Source organism: Heptranchias perlo, chromosome 4 (genome assembly GCF_035084215.1).
Source record: "Heptranchias perlo isolate sHepPer1 chromosome 4, sHepPer1.hap1, whole genome shotgun sequence".
NCBI lineage: Eukaryota > Metazoa > Chordata > Chondrichthyes > Hexanchiformes > Hexanchidae > Heptranchias > Heptranchias perlo.
Genome location: NC_090328.1, coordinates 49,687,349 through 49,711,756, shown reverse-complemented (window position 1 = coordinate 49,711,756; position 24,408 = coordinate 49,687,349). Strand labels below are relative to the sequence as shown.

Here is a 24,408-nt window from a genome sequence, read left to right as displayed (position 1 = left end):
CTCATTCCCCTACACTCCGTCTGCCACATCACCGCCCCCACCCCACATCTCCTTCTGCAATGCCAACACTACTCTATCACATCACTCCTCATACCCACTCAAAGCTCTTCCTTTGAGGGCTGCCTGAGGCTCACCTGACTCAATTTTCCAGCGGGCCTCGAAATGGGTGGCTAGTGCTGCTGCCCAAACAGGCAGATGCCTTATTTCAACATTTCAATCGGGGGCCTATGCTGGTTGTAGGACCCTAATGCAAGTTTGAGTGGGTGGAGCATGAGTCCTGAAGGGACTGATTGAGCCAACTCTGGAAACAGCACCACCAAGTTTTCTAAATGATTTTTGAGGGGGCAGAAGGAGCATGAATGCTCCACTTGGTGTCACAAAGATCTTCCGGCCTGCTACCGATCTTTCTGTATTCCCTGAACCTGACCCTCCTGGGATTGCCTCTCCCGTCTTTAAGTGTAGACTTCCAGCTCGGTTCTTTGGAGGAGCGACCGGATTCCCCATCCTCCTGCACTTTAACCTGCACTTACTCACCTCGCCAGTACTCATCCCGCCATGGTTTTTACTTATATTTGATTTCTGATCAACTCACATTACATATATTGTCACCACAACCGCCACATCTTGGCCATTGATGGCTTGTGCAATAATACCCTTTCATGAGGTTCTCCATGAACACCCTTGATGCCACCCATTGGGTCACCCTACAGTGAGTGTATGTGTAGTTCCACGACTACTTTGTGCAGGTGCCTGTTGCGCAGCACTGTGTTGTGTAGCTCCACGTGGCGGAGGTGGACGGCATGCCTGGGGAGGCTGGTGATGTTGGTCGTTCTCTAATGGAGTGATGAAGGCAGCAATGGAACCCCCCCCCCACCCCCACATCCTGACGGTTGAGTGTGAGGGGGTCCACAAAGTAGGTAAATGTGTTTGGACAGCAGAGTTTAGGGTATGATTTAATAATTTGGAGTGTGGAGACAACGGTGTGGCAGGCAAAACTTTGTATGAGGTGACAGAGTGCCCTGCTGCAATGAATGAGGGTTTACCCCGCACCTGTTAAATGGACCTTTTCAGCTGCTACTGGCTGGTGGCTGTAACCCGCCTGTTTAAACAGGGAGTGTTTCCCCCAGCATGGGAAACACACTCTGGGTAGTCCTAAATCCAAATCCTCCTAAAATCTCCAACTAATGAGGTCTGTAAACGACTTCAAGTACCCAGATAATGATCTTAAGTGGGATCCCACCGGCTTTGATTGCCGGTGGGAGTCCCGCAAGCGGGGGCTGCACGCGCGCCGACTCGCATCGTTGGGGAACACGGAAGTGGGCGGATTGGAGCCGGGCTCCAGACCCGCTCTGGGAATTCCCAATTTTAGGAGCCCCCCCGCCACGAACGCACCCGCTCGGCCATCCGAAAATTGACCCCCTTGTAACAGTTCAGTCTGAAAACTCTGTTTATGTAACTGTTATGTCAGGGATATTGATAGATTAGGTGAATGAGCAAAATTGTGGCAAATGGAATTCAATGTAGACAAATGTGAGGTCATCCACTTTGAATCAAAAAAGGATAGAACAGGGTACTTCCTAAATGGTAAAAAGTTAAAAACTGTGGATGTCCAAAGGGACTTAGGGGTTCAGGTACATAGATCATTGAAGTGTCATGAACAGGTGCAGAAAATAATCAAGAAGGCAAATGGAATGCTGGCCTTTATATCTAGAGGACTGGAGTACAAGGGGGCAGAAGTTATGCTGCAGCTATACAAAACCCTGGTTAGACCGCACCTGGAATACTGTGAGCAGTTCTGGGCACCGCACCTTCGGAAGGACATATTGGCCTTGGAGGGAGTGCAGCGTAGGTTTACTCGAATGATACCTGGACTTCAAGGGTTAAGTTATGAGGAGAGATTACACAAATTGGGGTTGTATTTTCTAGAGTTTAGAAGGTTATGGGGTGATCTGATCGAAGTTTATAAGATATTAAGGGGAACAGATAGGGTGGATAGAGAGAAACTATTTCCGCTGGTTGGGGATTCTAGGAATAGGGGGCACAGTCTAAAAATTAGAGCCAGACCTTTCAGGAGCGAGATTAGAAAACATTTCTACACACAAAGGGTTGTAGAAATTTGGAACTCTCCTCCGCAAACAGCAATTGAAAGTAGCTCAATTGCTAAATTTAAATGTGAGATAGATAGCTTTTTGGCAACCAAAGATATTAAGGGATATGGGCCAAAGGCAGGTATATGGAGTTAGATCACAGATCAGCCATGATATTATCAAATGGCGGAGCAGGCACAAGGAGCTGAATAGCCTACTCCTGTTCCTATGTTCCTATGTTTCCTGTGTAAATATTGATGCTGCAGCAGATACGATAGCTGTGATATCAGGAACTTTTTCAATGCAGTTTTAAAGTTTTTGATTGTAATTTTTATTCAAAGTATTACTCTTATTAAAAAATTGAATGCCAGATGTGACCACTGATTTAATAATACCACTTACTGTGTCCTTACGAGCTCTATTTATGTACAAAGTAAAGTGTTTCATAAGGAACTTACCATGTTGACAATATTGTTTCAAAATAATACTAAAAAACCTTCAAGTGCAAACCTGTGTGACAAGGAAAAACTCCCTCACATTCCAGTAAATGGCATGTTAAGTAAAATGCATTTTATTTTAAGGAAGGAGCCATAAACAATGAGTGCTTTTTCAATGAGAGGTTTTATACTATCAGAAAATATTATAATGATGAGTAGCTACTGTATATATTTTTGGATCTTCCAAGAGGAGAAGGAGCAGAAAGGCTAACTTTCACACTTAGAATTTCTGTACTGCTTTACTTTTACTGAGACTGTTATACGCATAGTTTTAGTTTAGACATTGAAGCATAGATATTTTAGCATTATTCGCTCCTTCTTGCTCTTACTAAATTTAGGCCCCTCTTGGGTGCTGAATTTACAAAGTCCACTTTCTTGCCTTCTCACAAAATAATCCCATTTTCAAGCTTTCTCCCCAAATTCTTCTATATGAGGAGAAAGCAGAAAAATGGGATTGTTTTATAATTTTTGTTTATTTGTTCATGGGATGTGGGCGTCGCTGGCGAGGCCAGCATTTATTGACCATCCCTAATTGCCCTTGAGAAGGTGGTGGTGAGCTGCCTTCTTGAACCGCTGCAGTCCGTGTGGTGACGGTTCTCCCACAGTGCTGTTAGGAACGGAGTTTCAGGATTTTGACCCAACGACGATGAAGGAACGGCGATACATTTCCAAGTCAAGGTGGTGTGTGACTTGGAGGAGAACGTGCAGGTGGTGTTGTTCCCATGTGCCTGCTGCCCTTGTCCTTCTAGGTGGTAGAGGTTGTGGGTTTGGGAGGTACTGTCGAAGAAGCCTTGGCGAGTTGCTGCAGTGCATCCTGTGGATGGTACACACTGCAGCCACTGTGCGCCGGTGGTGAAGGGAGTGAATGTTTAGGGTGGTGGATGGGGTGCCAATCAAGCGGGCTGCTTTGTCCTGGATGGTGTCGAGCTTCTTGAGTGTTGTTGGAGCTGCACTCATCCAGGCAAGTGGAGAGTATTCCATCACACTCCTGACTTGTGCCTTGTAGATGGTGGAAAGGCTTTGGGGAGTCAGGAGGTGAGTCACTCGCCGCAGAATACCCAGCCTCTGACCTGCTCTTGTAGCCACAGTATTTATATGGCTGGTCCAGTTAAGTTTCTGGTCAATGGTGACCCCCAGGATGTTGATGGTGGGGGATTCGGAAATGGTAATGCCGTTGAATGTCAAGAGGAGGTGGTTAGACTCTCTCTTGTTGGAGACGGTCCTTGTCTAGCACAAATGTTACTTGCCACTTATGAGCCCAAGCCTGGATGTTGTCCAGGTCTTGCTGCATGCGGGCTCGGACTGCTTCATTATCTGAGGGGTTGCGAATGGAACTGAACACTGTGCGATCATCAGCGAACATCCCCATTTCTGACCTTATGATGGAGGGAAGGTCATTGATGAAGCAGCTGAAGATGGTTGGGCCTAGGACAGCCTTCTGCTGTGTAATTATCCAGTATTTTTTTGGATGCAGTATCTTTTTGAATGCTGTACTCAATTTAGTATCAGCCGTCACTTGTAGCAAAGCATTCCACATTTCACTTTGATAACCTCTAATAAGATTCAACCCCCCCACCCCCCATCTCCTCAGTTCAAAATAATAAAGTTCTTTCTGGTTGCTGTATTCAATCCTTGTGACTCAGACCCCTCCCTGTTGGCCTATAAAATCTGCATTGTATTTTCCCCATGGCTATTATATTTGGTCTAGTACTGAGGAGTCCAAAACTGCACACAGCGTTTCATGTGAGGCCTGACCACCATTTTGTAGAATCACTATGACCACTTTAGCATTTATTGTAATGTTTAATAATAAAGACAGAATTTCCAAAGGTGCCAGTCACCATGCCTCATGCTGATAAATAATACGTTCTGACTTTTTATCATGTTGTCTTAGTCCAGTAAAAGTATAAAGCCTATTTTCTGTGTCATTTATCATTTTTACTGAGTGTCACTTCTTCTAATGCAGGAAGGATATTCTTCGATTTTTAGACGCTGAAAGAGACATATCAGTAGTGAAAAGCAGCTTGAAACCAGGGGATATAATTCATTATGTGCTGGACAGACGTCGGACCCTCAACATCTCTCAGAATTTGCACAGTCTTCTCCCGGAAGTGTCACCGATGAAGAACAAGCGATTCAGTACATGTGCAGTTGTTGGGAATTCTGGGATTCTTCTGGATAGTGGATGTGGAAAGGAGATTGACAGCCATGAGTTTGTGATAAGGTAGGACCCCTTCTACAACAGGAAGTTACCACTTTTGCAGTTAGCAATGATTTTCTAAAGCACTGAGCTTTGGCCTTTTGCTATAAACAAACAAATTCTTTTGATTCTAAAACAACATTTTTAAATTTCCCTATTTGAATGTAATTTCACGTTATTTTTTCTTGAAAAACAGTCAAAATGAAAAGGGGTGATGTAAAGATGTCTGGTAAAGTGCTGTCAGTCTGGGCTTAAAGTACTGGAATGCAGGGCAATGGCACAGGCTAATACAGGGTCTCACAGACTGTGCCACACAGTGGTGTAAAGAAAGTTCACATAGGCCATCGTCCACATGTTGAATTTCTGATCTTAACTGTGCCATTATGGGGAGGGGGCAGATCTGCAATCCTCTTGGCAGCAAGTTACAGAGTGGCATAGACAGAGGTCTAGAAAATAATACTGTAAAGAAAAGAAAATATCAGAATGGTGTGTTTATTTGTAAAAGGGTCGATATATTTCTCTTGGAGTATTGTGCCTTGTGTGATTGTTATTTTTATGAGAAAAAGCAAAAACTGAAAGCAGCTTTTAAGTCTTCGATCTATGAAGAATAGCAAAGGGAAGTAAATCTACTGCTATTGGAAAAGACTAAGGTGAAGGTTTTTGAAATCATAAAGGGAGTCAGCAGGGTCGATGTGGAGAAATGCTCTATTTAACTAGGAGAAAAAGAAGCAGAACTGTGATTTTATACAAGTTAAAAATTGAGCTAAGTGTAGCTTAAAGAGTAATTATTTTATATTTAAAGGCAAATTCTAACACTTTGCTAATTATAGTGGAAAAATAGGTGTGAATAAAAGAGTGATGTAATGCAAGTAGAAACTACTGGACTATTCAGTCATGCTGAGCTCTGCTCTATCTATTTCCATCTCATCAAAAATGGATTAACAAACATTAGCAAAAAGTAAGTAAAAGCCTGTATTTTTTCCATTAAGGCTTTGTTAAGGTCATTAATGATGAATTCGAGCAGCATTTCACAGCTGCATAGTCAAACTGAAAAATCAGTATTTTACTTCAGTTTAGACCTGGCGTTAGTGAACTTAATGAAGAGGAAGATTTTGGAGTATCACCACAGGCAGAGGCTAGGAACAGCTTATAGATCCACTCAGTTAAATGCTAAAATGGGAGAGTTCGGGAACTGGAGGGATGTGATTCAATGAAGCAAGTAGTCTTTTCTCGTTTCTAATATTCTTACGGGATCGCTCTGTTGATCAGAACTGTGCTTGGTGCATTCTCTGGGAGAAGAAAGAAACCAAAACAATTTTTAAAAAAAACTTGATTGACCTAACTAGCAAATTGATGGCTGTTCTTGGCTATGTTAGAAGCAACTGGCCAGCGGCAGTGGATTTATACATTTCAAAGCGAGTATATGGGTGCTGAAAGCTTTAGATTTATTTTCTAGGGTTGGTCTGGGCATAGAACCCCCAGAAAATGTTGATATTTGAAATTCAGATCAAGACCCAAATACAAAGGGGGTTAAATTCGATAACCCCCAAATCCGGGCACGGGGGTTGCGGTGCGCGATTAACCCGTGCCCGGTGGTTCCGATGCAGCCAGCATGCGAGATTCGTGCTGCCTGCTCACTTACCTGATTCCAGCGCGAGCAGCCAGGTCTAGCTGTGTTATTCAGTGACTTCTCACAAGCTGGGGGGCCAGATATCGTTTGAGTGGCTCGCACCCCTTAAAGGGCAGCCTGCACCTCTTATTTGCAAAAAGTAAGATATGGTTCCGCACGGAGTCTGAACGGAGATCAGACATCACACACGTAAAACATAGATGCAGGTCCCGTCCCTATGTTTACAAACTGTTGAGTTATGGTAAAACATTGAATAAAGGTTGCGCACTACTAAATCCCACATCCTCCAATCTGTACACCAGACCTCACTAATCTGCCGATCTGAGTTTGTACCCAGGTCTGTGAGAAAGTGTGCACCAAGGTTCTCTGATGATGCACTAGAGGTCTTGGTGGAAAAGGTGGACAGAAGGATGGGCATCCTATATCCGCAGAGGGGCAAGAGACCCTCCAGACATATGCTCAGGAGGCAGTGGGAGGCAGAGGGGACAAAGTCAATGCCAGGCGCATAGCACCACGAACATGGATGCAGTGCAGGAAGAAGTTCAATGCTTTGACAGGAGTGATCAATTTGAGTGAGGTCAAGTGGCATCTCCTACCAACTGCACCTGCATCCACTGCTCCACACACTACACCCCATCACCCACCTACCAACAAACTCTTTCAATCAGTAACATTATCACTGTTGCAAGCTGCACAACTCACAGGTCGCACACACTGGCAGCTATTCAACCATGACAGGCACATCACCCAAACATCCCGCAGGATACTCACCAACACACGTCCCGCTTTCTCGCATAACAGGAAGCAGCAAGTGGCAGTGGCATTTAGTCCCTCGAGCCTGTTCCGCCATTCAATGAGATCATGGTTGGTCTGTGACCTAACTCCATATACCCGCCTTAGCCCCATATCCCTTAATGCCCTTGGTTAACAGAAATCTATCAATCTCAGATTTAAAATTCACAATTGAGCTAGCATCAACTGCCGTTTGCAGAAGATCGTTCTAAACTTCTACCACACTTTGTGTGTAGAAGCATTTCCTAACTTCACTCCTGCAAGTCCTGCTCTAATTTTTAGGCTATGTCCCCTAGTCCTAGTATTCAAGATGAGGAGACCTCCAAAAACAGGTAAAAATGCATCAGCAGCCAGAAGCAAAATCCAGCAACTAACCTATAAATCCTGCATGGTCCCCTTAAATTGCACTGATGGGGGGTCCTCCAGGTCATCTACGACATATTCAGCTGTTCGTGGTTAAGACCGTGTGTTGGCTGGAGCGTTGAGTGCCAAATTGCATGCTGATCTAACGCAAAGTCTCCTTACTTTACATGCTGCCGGCGTTTGGTATCTGTGTGTACGCAAACACCTATACCAAGGTGGTGTCCGGCACATGTCACGCTAGAAATGTTTGCGTGCATTCCGGACGCCATCTTGGGACCTTTGGAGGCCGCATAGAGCCTAAAAAAAGGGCGCTACACGGCCCAATTTATAGCTCAAAGTGTTTTCATAGCTGATTTTGGAGTTCACTATGACTCAGTATTACTTTTCATGTTGTAAAAATAGTAGAATAGATTTTCAACGGGCGTAAAACTGGTGTGGTGGACCAGCAGCCCGTTATAGAAACTGCCCGATTTTCATTTGGACAGCTGATCATCTCGGTTACATGAATACAGAAACTGTATATACAGAGTGCGAATGTCCCTACCATACAAGTTGTTCTTGTCATAAAATTGTTGACAGTTTGAAAATGGTCAATTCTTTAATCTTCACATCATGCATCATATACAAACGTATTGGAAGCTTACACCAGATGAAGAACTTAAAAGCAAACAGCAGACATTTAGCAAGTAGGATAAAATCAAATGAGATTTTTTCTTAAGTCTATTAGACTTTAGGAGTCTTGAAGAATCGGTAAAGTTTCTGCAAAACTTGAATTGTGCCATAGTGTCCTAAAGTTACCATCATTGATTATATAAAACACATAGGGAGATTTTATATTGCACTGTTATTTTGCTGAAAAATAAATTATAGAACTTAAAAAAAAATCAGAATTTCAAAGTCGATTGTTCCCACAATTTTGTTAATGGTTTGTTAATTCTGAGAAAAGACAAACGGCTCTATTTTCGCACCCGCGATCGGCTGCGTTCATGGTGGGGGGGCTGCGAAAATCTGGGATCCCTGGGGCGGGTCCGGAGCCCGGCTCCAACCCACCCATTTCCGGGTTCCCCAGTGACGCGCTCACATGCGCGTGCAGCCCCCACATGTGGGACTCCTGCCGGCAATTAAAGCCAGAGGGGTGCCACATAAAGTACTTGAACAGATACTTCAGGTTGTTTACAGACCTGATTGACCTGATATTTTAGGAGGGATCAGATTTTGCAATTAATTGAGACTGTTTCCCGTACTGTGGGAAACACTCCCAGTTGAAATGGACGTGTTGCAGCCATCAGCCTGTGGCAGCTGCAAAGGTCCATTTGGCAGGTGGTGGGGGAGACCCTCACTCATTGCAGGAGGCCACTCTGTCACTTGGGACAAAGTTTGGCCTCCACCACCCTCCTCCTAACAATCAAATGCATAAACTTGCACACTTACCCCGGTGTCCAGACACATTTACCTACCTTGCGGACCCCCTCAAATGTACATCTTCTGGATGGGGGCCGCTGTAGCTGCAGTCATGACCTCCTCGGAGGGCGAACAGCATCACCAGCCACGCCGTCCACCTCGGACACGTGGAGCTCCACAACACAGTGCTGTGACACATCCACCTGCACAGCAGGAGGGAGGGCAACCGCAGAGAGAGATGCTTCGCATAGGGCACTACCCTCACCACAGGGTCTACAGAACGAGGCTCAGCTTCCGTTTGCTAATTTTTGAGAATTTAATACTACTGGAAAGTAATCAATAAATTTCCATTATAACTGTAATGGTATCTTTATATTTCCTAATATAAAAATCCTAATTAAGTTTGTAATATTAACTGCAGTCGTTGTGTTTCCTGTAACTGGCTGCCTCATTTAGTAATGCCCAGACTTAGAGCAAATGGACAAGATGAAGCCTTCAGCATCTGTCTACTTAACTATATATGTTGGGCTGGATTTTGCTCTGAAAATAATGGCGAGGTTAACAAGGCTCACTGTTATTTCTGTGCATCTGGTACAGCAACTTCTGGCGACCGCCTATGCACAGTTAAACGCGGAAATCCAGAAGTTCCTCTACCAGATGCCTTGCTCCTTCGTAAGTTTCGCGAGAACAATATTTCACCGTCTGGCTCCCCGTTAAAATTAATGCAACAGCATGAAGCTCCTCTATTGCCCTGATGGAAATGAAGTAATCTCGCCAAAAATAGGTATGTCAAGTTTTTTAAGTCTAAGTAAAGTTTTAATGGTGTGGTAAGTCTTAATGACTGTCAAACAACCTCACTGGCACTGAAAATTAACTTTTACAAGTGTTGAATCTCATTCCTTTCGATTTTATTTGTTGATGGACATTTAAAAAAAATTTTTTTTATTTTTTTATTTTTTCTTTCATCTCTGGTTTTTAATTCATAATTTCTTATACTCTATTTATTTTGCTTTCTGTACCTGATTTGACATTAATTTACTATTCTAACTTACACTTCCTGGTTCTGAGACTGCGTAGCTTATTAACATGCATCAATCTGATTGATTATGGAAAGGGATAGACAGTTGCTTGCCCCATTCACACAGGTCCTAGATGCCCAGGAGAGGACGCCGCTTAGGACTGAGGGCCCCATGAGAGGAACTTCCCATGTAAAGTCTACGGGCAAGTGCAAGTCTACCGAACAGTGGGCGACGTTCGTTCGCCACTCAGAGCAAAAGCCGGCCCATTGTCAAGTAATAGTTAAATGTTGTAGCTGATGGTATCAAGCTGGACTGTTGTACTATGTGGTTAGTTAATCATGGGCGAAGGGGGCAATACTAATTCATCTGCATAATGCCTCACTTGGAGAATTCCAAATTTCACTCAGGTTATCTATGCAGTGCACATAAGAAAGCTATTTCCCTAAGGATGGGGCAGTAAATAGGAGGCTATATTTCATATTAGTCGTGCATCTCCTAGTAATAAGTATATTAAAATATATTCTAATATATTCAAAAACATCATAAGAGTTACATTGTCAATGGTCTGGAAGCATTTTTCTATTAAAGAGTGGTGCATGAACTCAAGGAGGGGAGGAAAATAGATTTTCTTTTAGGTAAGGTTGTTGAGGGATAGGGAGAAAAGGCAGGAAAATGGAGTTGACCCATGATCGAATAAAATGGCGGAACAGGTTCGAGGGGCTGGATGACTTACTCCTGTTCCTATGATTCCATTCTCCCAGTGGGAAGCCAGGCTTCAAGGTAGCGTATGTGAGAGATAGAGCTACAACACTGTAGTGCTGATTATCCAGTCCATGATCTCTTTGAGCGCAGTTCCCTACTTCGAAAACAGGATTGGTGAATTTACCCTTATATATCAACTTTACTGAAATAGTTTCACAGCGATGTTACACTGCAGACTGTGTATTTGAAATGAACTGACATTTAAGTTTTTATAATTTTTAGTTCAGATGCTTTTATTTAAATTCTAGACTGTTGGCTTTTCTGATCATTCATTCAGTGCTCTGTGTGGGATCTTGCTGTGCATAGGCTCACTACAGCTGCAGAGTATCCTGCACTATCTATCTTTGCTTCCCAAAATTGTTCTTTTGTACTTCTCAATTATAAATGAGTGTGAAACCACAGGAAAAGATTGCATTCATAATATATATACTGATGTATGGTAAAAACAGAATTTGTGATTCTTACAATTTGAGAAACATCCAAAGCTGTCGTTCAGTCTGTTTTAATTTGAAATTGAGAAATTAGTGTTTATAATATCTTATTCATCATTAACTTATCCCTTTCATCCAACTTTGGTCTAAAGCTGCTGCTATTTACAGTCATTCTGGGCATGCACCACTCATCTCTCTACTGTACAATTTGCAGTCATTTGCCTTCCATTCACGGTTTCACTGATAGAACCAATCTATCACTTGTTACGCTCTTCCGCAAATTCTGGTGCCATTGACGTAAGTGTTCATTGTGTGTAGAAGCGGTCTTTCTGTGGCCCAAAATATTTTTTTAATATATTCATTCTCGGGATATGGGCGTTGCTGGCAAGTCTGGCATTTATTGCCCATCCCTAGTTTCCCTTGAGAAGGTGGTTGTGGGCCTACTTCTTGAACTACCGCAGTTCATGTAGTGAAGGTGCTCTCACAATGTTGTTAGGTAGAGAGTTCCAGGAATGATGAAAGAACGGCAATATATATCCAAGTCGGGAAGGTGTGTCACTTGGAGGGGTATTTGGATGTGAAAGTGCTCCCATGCACCTAATGCCCTTGTCCTTCTAGGTGGTAGACGTCGCGAGTTTAGGAGGTGCTGCCAAAGAAGCCATGGCGACTTGCTGCAGTCCATCCTAGAGATAGTAAACACTGCAGCCACGGTACATCGGTGGTGGAGGGAGTGAATGTTTAAGCTAGAGGATTGGCTGCTGATCAAAACAGACTGTTTTGTCTTGGATGGTGTAGAGCTTCTTGAGTGTTCTTAAAGTTGCACCCATCCAGGCAAGTGAAAAGTATTCTATCACACTCCTGACTTGTGCCTTGCAGGTCGGGGAAAGGCTTTGAGGAGTCAGGAGGGGAGCAACTTGCCATAGAATACCCAGTCTCTGACCTGCTCTAGTGGCCATAGTATTTATGTAGCTGATCCAGTTGAGTTTCTGATCAATGGTGACCCCCAGGATGTGGATGGTTGGGAATTTAGCGATGGTATGCCATTGAATGTCAAGGGGAGGTAGTTAGGCTTTCTCTTGTTGGAGATGGTCATTGCTTGGCACTTGTGTGGCGCAAATGTTACTTGACACTTGTCAGCCCAAGCCCGGATGTTGTCCAGGACTTGCTGCATACGGGCATGGACTACTTCATTATCTGAGGAATTGTGAATGGAGGTGAACACTGCAATAATCAACAAACAGCCCAACTTCTGACCTAATGATGGAGGGAAGGTCATTGATGAAGATAGATGTGCCTTAAATGCTGCCCAGGAATTCCTGCAGCAGTGCCCTTGGGCTGAGATGATTGCCAGGAATGACTCCAGCCGTTGGAGAGTCTTCCTTCGATCCCCATTGACTTTAGTTTTACTTGGGCTCCTCAATGCCATATTCGGTCGAATGCTGCCTTGATGTCAAGGGTGGTCACTGTCAGCTCACCTCTGGAATTCAGCTCGTGTCCATATTTGGACCAAGTCTGTAATGAGGTCTGGAGCCGAGTGGTCCTGGCGGAACCCAAACTGAGCATCGGTGAGCAGGTTATTGATGAGTAAGCGTCGCTTGATAGTACTGTCGACGACACCGTCCATCATTTGGCTGATGATTGAGAGTAGGCTGATAGGGCGATAATTGGCTGGATTGGATTTGTCTTGCTTTTTGCGAACAGGGTATACCTATGACATTTTCCACATTATCAGGTAAATGCCAGTGTTATAGCTGTTCTGGAACAGCTTGGCTAGCTCTGGAGCACAGGACACAGGTCTTCAGCACTAAAGCCAGGATGTTGTCAAGGCAAATAGCTTTTGCTGTGTCCAGTGCACTCAGCCATTTCTTGATATCACATGGAGTAAATCAAATTGGCTGAAGACTGGCATCTGTGATGGTGGGAACCTCAGGAAGAGGCCGAGAAGGATCATCCACTCGACATTTCTGGTTCCGAACGCTTCAGCCTTGTTTTTTGCACTACGTGCTGGGATCTGGAATCATTGAGTATGGGGATGTTCATGGAAACTCCTCCTCCTGTTAGTTGCTTAATTGCCACCTCCATTCGTGGACTGGATGTAGCAGGACTACAGAGCTTTGATCTGATGCGTTGATTGTGGGATCACTTAGTTCTGTCTATAGCATGCTGATTCCGCCATTTCACATGCACATAGTCGCAGCTTCATCTATCCCATTTGGCACTGTGGTAGTGCCACACAATACAATGGAGAGTGTCCTCAGCGTGAAGTTGGGATTTGGTCTCCACAAGGACTGTATGGTGGCCACTCCTATCAATACCATCATAGACAGACGCATCTGCGATGGGTAGATTGCTGAGGATGAGGTCAAGTAGGTTGTTCCATCGTGTTGGTTCTCTTACCACCTGCCACAAGCCTAGTGTGGCAGCTATGTTATCAGCTCAGCCAATGGTGGTACTACCGAGCCACTCTTGGTGATTGACATTTAAGCCCCCCAGCCAGAGTATATTCTGTGCCCTTGCTACCCTCGATGTTTCCTCCAAGTGATATTCAATATGGAGGATTACTGATTCATCAGCTGAGGGAGGGCGATAGGTCGAAATCAGCAAGAGGTTTCATAAGAACATAAGAAATAGGACCAAGAGTAGGCCATACGGTCCCATGAGCCTGCTCCACCATTCAATAAGATCATGGCTGATCTTCGACCTCAACTCCACTTTCCCGCCCGATCCCCCGGGATGGTGATGGAGCAGTCTGGAACATTGACTGAAAGGTATGATTCTGTGAGTATGACTGTGTCAGCTTGTTGCTTGACTAGTCTGTGGGACAGCTCTCTCAATTTTGGCACCAGTCCCCAGATGTTAGTGAGGAGGACTTTGCAGGGTTGACTGGGCTGGGTGTGTCTTTGTTGTGTCCTAATTTCATGCCTTGGTCGCAGCCACGTGGTCCGTCCGGTTTTATTCTTCTTATTCATAAGTGCTCCTTAAATCCTACCTCTTTGACCAATCTTTTGGTCACCTGTCCTATTATCTCCTATGTGGCTCAGGGTCAAATTTTGTTTGGTCCCTTGAAGTGCCTTGGGCCGTTTTATTATGTTAAAGGTGCTATATAAATGCAAGTTGTTGTTCTTCTTTGTAACAGTTTGTAACAACTGAGTGGCTTGCTAGCCCACTTCAGATGGCAGGTTGTAGCTGTCTTGCCTCAGTTCTGTGAACCAGAGTTGTTGCTGTATTGATTTTTTTGCCTGATGTCCTCATTCCATTGTTACTTCAGTCTATTTATACCCAGTATCTTCCACATTTCAAAACTGAGAATCTTTAGTTTATCTTCTGCCTTTAATGTCTCCAACTCACTGCCATAAAGGATGACTGGAATCATAAGACTTGATAAAGCCATGACTTCAGATGCACCGTTATCACTTTTGATTTCCAGATTTCATCCATCTTTTTCAAATGTTTGTTTAATGTCTCGTGGGCAGTCTTATTGTTGTAATCTAATGCCTGAGATTATCTATATCAGCTCAAGGACCCCAATGCCACCAATTGTTTTATAGTAAACACATGACATTTCGCACTGGAAATTTATTGAATGCCTATCACTGAACCAGTTGAGTTTTCTGTAGTTGGTAGAAAATGTAAGTTGCTGTAACCATTTAATACATTTCAAGCTGTTGATGTGAAACACATTTAGAACCATTTCTCCTGTTCTATTGAACTGAAAATATTATTGTTATTCTTATTATTGAACCTTTTCACATAAGGCTTTTGAGTGAAATTATGTGTAAAAAATTATAAACACTGATTACATGACCAGCTATTTCTAAAGTTGTTTATTTCAATTTATTTTAATTCTGTTTAATTTAAACATCAAAAAATTGCAAACTATCCCATTAACAGTTTCAGTGCCTGTTATAAATTACAGCAGGTTGACTATAAAGCTAAATTGGAATTAGAGGGTCTTGTTGGTAAGTCATTTGTTTTCCATTTTAGAGGTGCTATTACGCACAAGTATTGTACACTTCACAATACCAAATTTTCATTAGTTATACCAGTTAAATATTAGTTTACATCCTTGAAAAGTGTGAAAAAAGCATCAATAGCTGCTGTGATCGGGGCTTTCTGGCTGCTGTCCAAAAACTCCATCCCTGGTCTGACGTTTCTCAAAAGCAGAAAAGGGACCTACTGCAGAGCTGGTGTTTGCTCTTCCCTAATCAGAGAGGGACTGGGCACAAGGCCTTAAGCCCTGCTACTTTTAGACACCCCTCCAAATGGGTGTTGACTAGTAAGGGAACAAGGAGAATGAGGTGGGAGGGCCAGGAACACATCCATCTGCCTCATTTGAATGACTGCCTCAGCCTGCCTCCTCCCCCCTCCATCAGGAGAAGCTTCGGAAATCGCGGGGCAACCTCAAGGGGGCAGTGACCTGACTTCATGGGTCATAGCCCCTATTTCCTTCACTTAGGCCTAGAGAATAGGCAATTTCCAGGTGCTAATTACAGGAAAATGGCAGTGATATGTACGCACACTGCCTTTCATAGATTATTAATATAGATAGATATAAAATATGATAGAACAAGTATGAAGCGATATTGTTCTTTTGAGTAATTTTTGATCACGTACATTGTCTGTTATTTATTTCTAAATACTAATAAACATGTTAGTTGGTAACAAAATCTTATGCAAAAAAAAAACAATTATTTTGTTTGTTGTAGGTGTAATCTTGCGCCCCTTGTGGAATACGCTGATGATGTTGGACTCAAATCTGATTTTGTCACTATGAATCCATCAGTTGTGCAAAGAGCTTTTGGAAGTCTGCAGAGTGAGACAGACAGAGAGAAATTTGTCGACAGACTGGCAGTGTTGAATGACAGCGTTCTATGGATCCCCGCGTTCATGGTTAAAGGTGGAGAAAAACACATCGAGTATGTAAATGAGCTGATTCTGAAAAACAGACTGAGCATACAGACAGCCTATCCATCCCTGCGACTCATACATGCTGTACGAGGGTAAGTATCTCTCCATGACTCAGACTAAGTTAGGTATAAATCTTGGACCATGAAGCAGACAGCAAGTTGAACGTATGCTGGTCAGAGGTGTGTGACATCAGACCAGAAACTAATTGGGGTATTTAAGATAATTAAAGGAATTGATAGGGTAGATAGAGAGAAACTATTTCCTCTAGTGGGGGAGTCCTTAATAACCTTAAAATTAGAGCTATGCTGTTCAGGAGTGATGTCAGGAAGCATTTCTTTACACAAAGGGTAGTGAAAATCTGGAACTCTCGCCCCCAAAAAGCTGTTGAGGCGAGGTCAATTGAAAATGTCAAAACTGAAATTGTTGGATTTTTGTTAGGCAAGTATATCAAGGGTTATGGAGCCAGGGCGGGTAAATGGATTTGAGATACAGATCAGCCATGATCTAATTGAATGATGGAACAGGCTCAAGGGGCTGAATGGTTTACGCCTGTTCCTGTGTTCCTAAACCTTAAACACTCAGCTGTTAATATAAGTTCAAATTTAATTCAAACAATTAGATAAAAAATTGTTTTTTTTGTCTAATTTCCTAAGATCCCACCCCAGTTTATTCCAAACAATTAGATAGAAAAAAAAATAATTGGATTAAAGTGGCCTAGGATTTTGGAAAATTTTGCCCATAAGGCCAGCCTGACTTGTGTAATAAACAATATATCACCTCCATTCAAACTAATCATCCTCTAGCTATAGTGCTTGAATCTATAAGGTTTGGTGTATAACCTTCCCAACACTAAATGAGACAAAGAACATGTGGCATGAGGGAAGAACTAATTGTACCCCAGCATTATTTAGAACAGTGCGAAAAAATTAATCCATTCTCAGTGAAATAGTAGTACACAAAGGGCTTATGATTGATAATATAATTTAAACTTTCTGCAATTGAAATCTTTCCCGATCATAAACTCGTTTATCAGCTACATTCAAAGGCAGTGCAAGTGAAAAGATAACTACTGAAAAGTTAATAGCCGTTCACGCCTCTGCCATAAGTTTCTGTCTGATGAAAGTCTGCCTCTATGAAGATGTAGATGCTACTAATGGGCTTAGATGTGTAAATAACCTTTACTGACATTTAAAAAATTACTGTGGAAGTCACATACATCACTGTCTTAAAGAATATGATATAAATGAATCTGCTGTATAGTGAGGACGATTGGTTCAAATGGGAGTGAAACATTGTTTATTGTACAAGTCAGGCTGGCCGTATAGGTAAAATTTCAGCGATCCCACCCCACCAGTGGAGCCTTGCACATCGCAGGTAGTTTATCAGAAAATTGCAGGTGCACTCAGCTAAGTGCAAGGTCACCCCTCAGCGGTAAATGGTCTTGGAACATTTCATCCTATTACTCATATAAATAAAGTCATAAGTGGGTTATATAGGCCTCCCTGTTCTTGATTCTATCCACCAGTTTATTTTAAATTTTGCTTTGTAAAAAAAAATGACATTTTTTTATCTTTCGATTTAAAGAGGAAGTACACTGAACTGAATTCCCCCCAAAATCCCTAAATGTGGTGAGGGAGGATGCATATATGCTTACTCTCAGTAACCCCTTGTTGTCATCTTTTATGCTTTAAAACTGTTCAGTAGAAGCAGGTTTTCTTCATTCATCCCACAGTTTCCATTCCACTGGAGTGGAAGCTCATGATATTTGATAAGGAGGACTTCTATACAAAACTTCCACTCCCAGACTCCCTCTAAAACATAAAATACCATAATAAGTGACAAATAGAGAACCCAGTAAATGTGCAAAATTCTTCCTTTTACAACCTTTAGGGACAATGAGGCAACTCAGTGGAATATACTTTCTCTTTAACTGCTGTTTTGTAAGGACCTTTAAAGTCCATTTTTAGTGCCAGTTTATAAATCCAGGGGGGGTTAAATTGATTAATCCTCCCCGAATCCTGGCGTATACATTGCAGTGTGTGATTAACCAGCGCCCGATCGTTCTGATGCAGGCAGCACGTGCTGCCTCCTCGCTCATCTGATTGTAGCACAGCAATCAGACCTAGCTACAAGGTTCTCACCAGCTTCCCACTTCTCACTAGCAGGGGGGCCCAGATATCGAGTGAGTTGCTCGCACCTCTTAAAGGCAGCCTGCACCTCTTAAAGGCAGCTTGCACCTCTTATGTGCAAAATTTAAGAAACGGGTTCAAACAGAGATCAGACATTGCACATGTAAAACACAGATGTTTACAAACTGTTGAGTTATGTTAAAACATTGAATAAAGGTTGCACACTACTAAATCCCACATCCTCCAATCTGCCGCCAGGCCTCACCAATCTGCCGATCTGAGTTAATACCAGGCCTGCAAGAGAGTGTGCAGCAAGGTTCTCTGATGATGCACTAGAGGCCTTGGTGCAAGAGGTGGACAGAAGGAGGGGCATCTTATATCCGGGTGTAGTGGGGGGGGGGGGGGGGGGGGTGGGGGGCAAGAGGCCCTCCAGACATATGCTCAAAAGGCAGTGGGAGGCAGTAGGGGACAAGGTCAATGCCAGGTGCATAGCACCATGAACATGGATGCAGTGCAGGAAGAAGTTCAGTGCTTTGACACGAGTGGTTAAGGTGAGTGAGGTCAACTGTCAAGTGGCATCTCCTACCAACTGCACCACTAGCCGCATCCACTGCTCCACGCACTACACCCCACATCACCCACATACCAACAAACTCTTTCAATCAGTACTCAACTTTTCCAATCAGATGCTTCCTCTTGCCCTCACACATTACCACTGTTGCAAGCCGTACACCCACATCTCAGGTCACACAACCCGGCAGCTAGTCAACCATGACAGGCACATCACCCAGACGTCCTATAGGACACTTACCAACATACTTCTTGCTTTCTTGCAGGAGAAGGTGACACATTACAGGAGGCAGCAAGTGGCAGTGGCATTTAACCCCTCGAGCCTATTCCGCCATTCAGTGAGATCATGGTTGATCTGTGACTTAACTCCATATAACTGCCTTAGCCCCATATCCCTTAATACCCTTGGTTAACAGAAATCTCAGATTTAAAATTCACAATTGAGCTAGCATCAACTGCCATTTGTAGAAGAGTGTTCCAAACTTCTCCCACCCTTTGCATGTAGAAGCGTTTCCTAACTTCACTCCTGCATGTCCTGGCTCTAAATGTTAGGCTATGTCCCCTCGTCGTAGTATTTAAGACTTCCAAAAACAGGTACAAATGCATCAGCAGCAAGAAGCAATAATCCAGCAACTAACCTGTAAATCCTGCATGGTCACTTTAAATTGCACCGGTGGGGGGGGGGGGGGGGTCCTTCAGGCCCTCTAAGACATGGTAAGCATTGGCTGGAGCATTGAGTGCCAAAATGGTATCTATCCCTTTAAATGCATATTCTCCCTACTTTACATGCTGCTGGCGTTGGGTATCTGCGCCTGTGCGAACCCTTTCACCAAGATGGCATCCGGCGCACGTCACGCTAGAAGCGTGCGTGAGCATTCCGGATGCCATTTTGGAATCTCAGGTGGCTGCGTAGCGCCTGAAAAATGGGCACTGCACGGCCAAATTTCTAGCCCCAGATTTTTTTGGGTAATTTCCAGTTTCAGTTTGGGGAGAAAAATTAGAGCCCAAAAACTTGGCTAAATTCACAGGAAATTAGTAAAAAATATATTTTGAACATTACTAAATCTCAAGAAAACAAGCAAGAGACTAACCAGGCACAATTAAGCTAAATGACTATCCACAATTATTTACACAGTTCACACACTACACTTTTGTGAGCCTCAATGGTAGTTCTCTAGTAATGTAATATTAGTTTCCATGATTATAAAATACTGTCAAGCTACAGTGAAAGCAATAAATTAGGGACACCTAAGGGACTTGCATCAGGTGTCCTTTATTTGCAGATGTCCCTATTTTCAAAATGGTCATTGTACGTACAGCAAATTGGATGAGCCACATATCCCGGGATTGGCAGTATCTCCCACAGTGTTTCTTCTTTTCTTCGTCCTCACCTGGGATTGTGCCTAATTCTGGAGCCTTGCCAACGGAATGTGATTTCAGATCATTTTCTATTTGTTGGGTTTTCCAGTTCATTTCCATTGAGGGAGGGATGTCCTGATCCTGTGATCTGCTACATTGGCCGCCTGCACAGGGCGAGGGAGCTGCTGTACGACCGGATTGCCTGGCAGATCCCAGCAAAAAAGGTGGAGGATTAATGTCCTGCAGACCCCTGTCTGGGACCCACTCCCTCCATGTGCTGCAGCTGCTAATGTTTGAAGTGCTGGGGGGTGGGTGGGTAGGGGGCTGTTAGCAGCTCATCCGAACTTACCGTACTGGTGGAGTAGGGTTGCCAACTCTGGATGGAGGCTTTCCTGAAGGTTTGATCACGTGATGTTCTGACGATGTGACATCAGATCATGTGATGTCAGGTCACATGACATCTGATCATATGACATTGGATCACATGACTTCTACAAATATTATTGGATTTCCTTAATAAAGGTTGGTCCCCTGTAGTTGAGAATCTTTATTTGTAGTTTCGAGCCAGCAGCTGTTGTGTGAGATGTTCCAAGAACCAGGAGGCCACCCGTGAGCAGCGGAAGAGGGGAGCCCCCATTCCCCAGTCTCCCTCTCCTCCCAAACCTCCATTTCCCAGCCTCCCTCCTTTCCCCCCAACTCTTGAGCCCCCCGCAATTTCAGCCCTCTTCCCCGCCATGCTTTCAGGGCCCTCAACCTACAGTTCCCAGCTTTTGTAGAATGGGGAGTTCTTTACCCAGCATCCATAGCGGTAGAGAAACTGCTCTATCCCTGGGATGGAGCTATGCAAACATTCAATCCCAGAGGTAGAGCGGTTTCTCTGCCGCTGTGGATGCTGGCTAAAGAGATCTCTGTTCCGCAAAGCGTTCTTTCACATGCAGCCGCCTCGCACTTACCTGCCTGTCTGTTTTAAATTGTAAACGGACTTGGTGCATTGAACGCTGTCTGTAGTTCATAATTTGAGAGTGTTTGTGGTTTCAAGGTGCAACTTGTATCTATTACAATGTAAGTTATTTGGGACTGTCAATAAGTGTCCATTTTTTGCAGGTGTCTGCTTTTTGGGGATATCCGTTTGTACAAGTTTCACTACTTTTGCAGTAAAATACATCTTTTATTTATGAATGGACTGTGTGCTATAAAACGTCAACTGCTCAGATAGAATGTAAGTTTAAGTCGCACCACCATAGTATCGTGAAGCAAATACTTGTAAAGTGCGACAAATATGAAATAGCCGATGTTACAGTTTGTTTTGCAGTATGGGCTATGAATGGTGTATTGTGATCATTGTGTGCAGTGTATCCATTTTGGTAATAACATAGCTGTAGTCATTATCAAGGTTCTTCAACGCGTGTCCTGACATTATGGATGCAGTGCTTGCACATCTCCAGACCTGATTTCTGTCTGGTAAGAAAACAATGGAAATTACTGGGTTTTTTGCTCAAATTTGGGAGGAAATCAGTATTTACTGATTCACCACTCCAAAAAAAATACGGGGAATCAAGGGGACAAAAAATATATTTTCTTACCATATGTTGATAGGTGGCAAATGGAGTATAATGTGGGGAAATGTGAGGTTATTCACTTTGGTAGGAAGAATAGAAAAACAGAATATTTTTTAAATGGTGAGAAACTATTAAATGTTGGTGTTCAGAGAGATTTGGGTGTCCTTGTATAAGAAACAAGAAAAGTTAGCGTGCAGATACAGCAAGCAATTAAGAAAGCAAATGGCATGTTGGCCTTTATTGCAAGGGGGTTGGAGTACAAGAGTAAGGAAGTCTTACTGCAATTGTACAGGGCTTTGTTGAGACCTCACCTGGAGCACTGCGTACAGTTTTGGCCTCCTTACTAAATGAAGGATATACTTGCCTTAGAGGGGGTGCAACAAAGGTTCACTAGATTGATTCCTGGGATGAGAGGGTTGTCCTATGAGGAGAGATTAAGTAGAATGGACCTATACTCCGGAGTTTAGAAGAATGAGAGGTGATCTCATTGAAACATACAAGATTCTGAGGGGGCTTGACAGTGTAGATGCTGAGAGGCTGTTTCCCCTGGGTGGAGAGTCTAGAACTAGGGGGTCATACTCTCAGGATAAGGGGTCAGCCATTTAAGACTGAGATGAGGAGGAATTTCTTCATTCAGAGGGTTGTGACTCTTTGGAATTCTCTACCCCAGAGGGCTGTGGATACTGAGTCATTGTATATGTTCAAGCCTGAGATGGATAGATTTTTGGACTCTAGGAGAATCAAGGGATATGGGGATCGGGCGGGAAAGTGGAATTGAGGTCGAAGATTGGCCACGATCTTATTGAATGGCAGAGCAGGCTCAGGGGGGCCGGATAGTCTACTGCTGCTCCTATTTCTTATGTTCTTATGTAAATAACTGAGTTTTGGAGAAGGAGGAGGGAAGAATAACAAATGGAATATTTTCATCTTCAGCAAATCCACTGTAAAAAGATCAAAAAATACTTATAATGTAAATAACTGAGAAAAATAGGTTTTAAGTGGGAGACAAACAAAGTTACATGATTAAGCAATTTTTTTAAAAGTGGAAAGTAAATTCTATCTGTGAGACCTGTACCTTTCAATATCAGTACGTTTTTTAAAATTCATTCTTGGGATGTGGAAAGACTGGCTTTTATTGCTCATCTCTAGTTGCCCTGAGAAGGTGGTGATACAACTGAACAGCTTGCAAGGCCACTTCAGAGGACAGTTAAGAGTCAACCATGTTGGCATGGGACTGGAGTGATATATAGGGGAAACCAGGTAAGGACGACAGGTTTCCTTCTCTGAAGGACATTAGTGAATCAGTTGGGTTTTTACAACAATCTGGCAGCTTCACAGTCACTTTTACTGATACCAGCTTTTTATCTCAAGATTTTTTTAACTGAATTCAAATTCTCACACTGTCATGTTGGGATTTGAACTCGCACTTTCTCTGGATTATTAGTCCAGGCCTAGGATTACTAGTCCACTATCATAACCACATCACTACCGTGCCCAATATATGTGTAATATTTTTACTTCTGCCATGATATATTGCTTCAGTAAAGCTGTTAGATTAGAATGAACCACTGGTGTGTTTTGGCTGCAGTCGGACCACAGTAAACATAAGAAACCCCATTCCAGGTCACAAAGCACAACAACAACAACAACAACACCTTGCATTTATATTGCTCCTTTAATGCAGTAAAACATCCCAAGGTGCTTCACAGGAATAATTATCAAACAAAATTTGACACCAAGCCACATAAGGAGATATTAGGACAGGTGGCCAAAAGTTTGGTCAAAGAGATAGGTTTTAAGGAGCATCTTAACGGAGGAGAGAGAGGTAGACAGGCAGGGAGATTTAGGCAGGGAATTCCAGAGCTTAGGGCCTAGGCAGCTGAAGGCATGGCTGCCAATGGTAGAACAATTAAAATCGTGGATGTGCAAGAGGCAAGAATTGGAGGAGCGCAGAGATCTCGGAGGATAGTAGGGCTGGAGGGGGTTACAGAGATAGGGAGGGGCAAGGCCATGGAGGGATTTGAAAACAAGGACGAGAATTTTAAAATCAAGGCATTCCCGGACCGGGATCCAATGTCCACAGCACAGCACAGTGAACGAAACTTGGTGCGAGTTAGGATACAGGCAGCAGAGTTTTGGATGAGCTCAAGTTTATGGAGGGTGGAAGATGGGAGGCTGGCCAGGAGATCCAGCCAGGCCAGACTACCCTTTAACCACATCATGGGAGGGCTACCAAAATGGGACTCAAGCGAATGAAAAATGTAGATGGTAAGAATATTCTTTTGGTGATAAAGTAGCACATTACTAATTTAGTTCTTCACACTGATAGTTCATAAACACATGTACTTTTAAATTCTTAGCAACAATGCACAGCAAATATAAGATTCTAGGCCCAGCTCATTTCACAAGTTTCACAGGACGCTTGAAAAATAAAATTTAAACTACTAAGAAACCAAAGGAAGTTACATGGTGAAACATATTTTCCAATAGCTTTCAAGAGTGCTAAAGGAAAAGGCAAAAAAGATTACCAAGAATGGAAAAACCGTTGAACATGCATTCAAAGACGCATTCGAACTTCAAAGACAACAATATTAAAAATAACTGAGAGCAACGCTCGTTAAAAGGATCAGCAACAATATGCAAACAGTAACACAAAAAATGCTCCCTGCAGGGTTGCGATGGATGTTGAGATTAAAAACCT

At 43.2% G+C, this 24,408-nt stretch overlaps 1 protein-coding gene across 2 annotated transcripts in view; it reads left to right on the top strand.

Annotated features, from left to right (window-relative positions):
- LOC137320915 (CMP-N-acetylneuraminate-poly-alpha-2,8-sialyltransferase-like) overlaps positions 1-24,408 on the top strand; it is a 54,326-nt gene that overhangs the window by 11,205 nt on the left and 18,713 nt on the right. For both annotated transcript variants that reach the window (XR_010962675.1, XM_067982906.1), the window contains exons 3-4: positions 4,551-4,808; positions 15,889-16,182. Coding sequence is in view for 1 of the 2 variants with exons in the window: in XM_067982906.1 (XP_067839007.1) it covers positions 4,551-4,808; positions 15,889-16,182 (552 nt within the window). In the remaining variant the exon portion in view is untranslated. The remainder of the gene's footprint in view (positions 1-4,550; positions 4,809-15,888; positions 16,183-24,408) is intronic.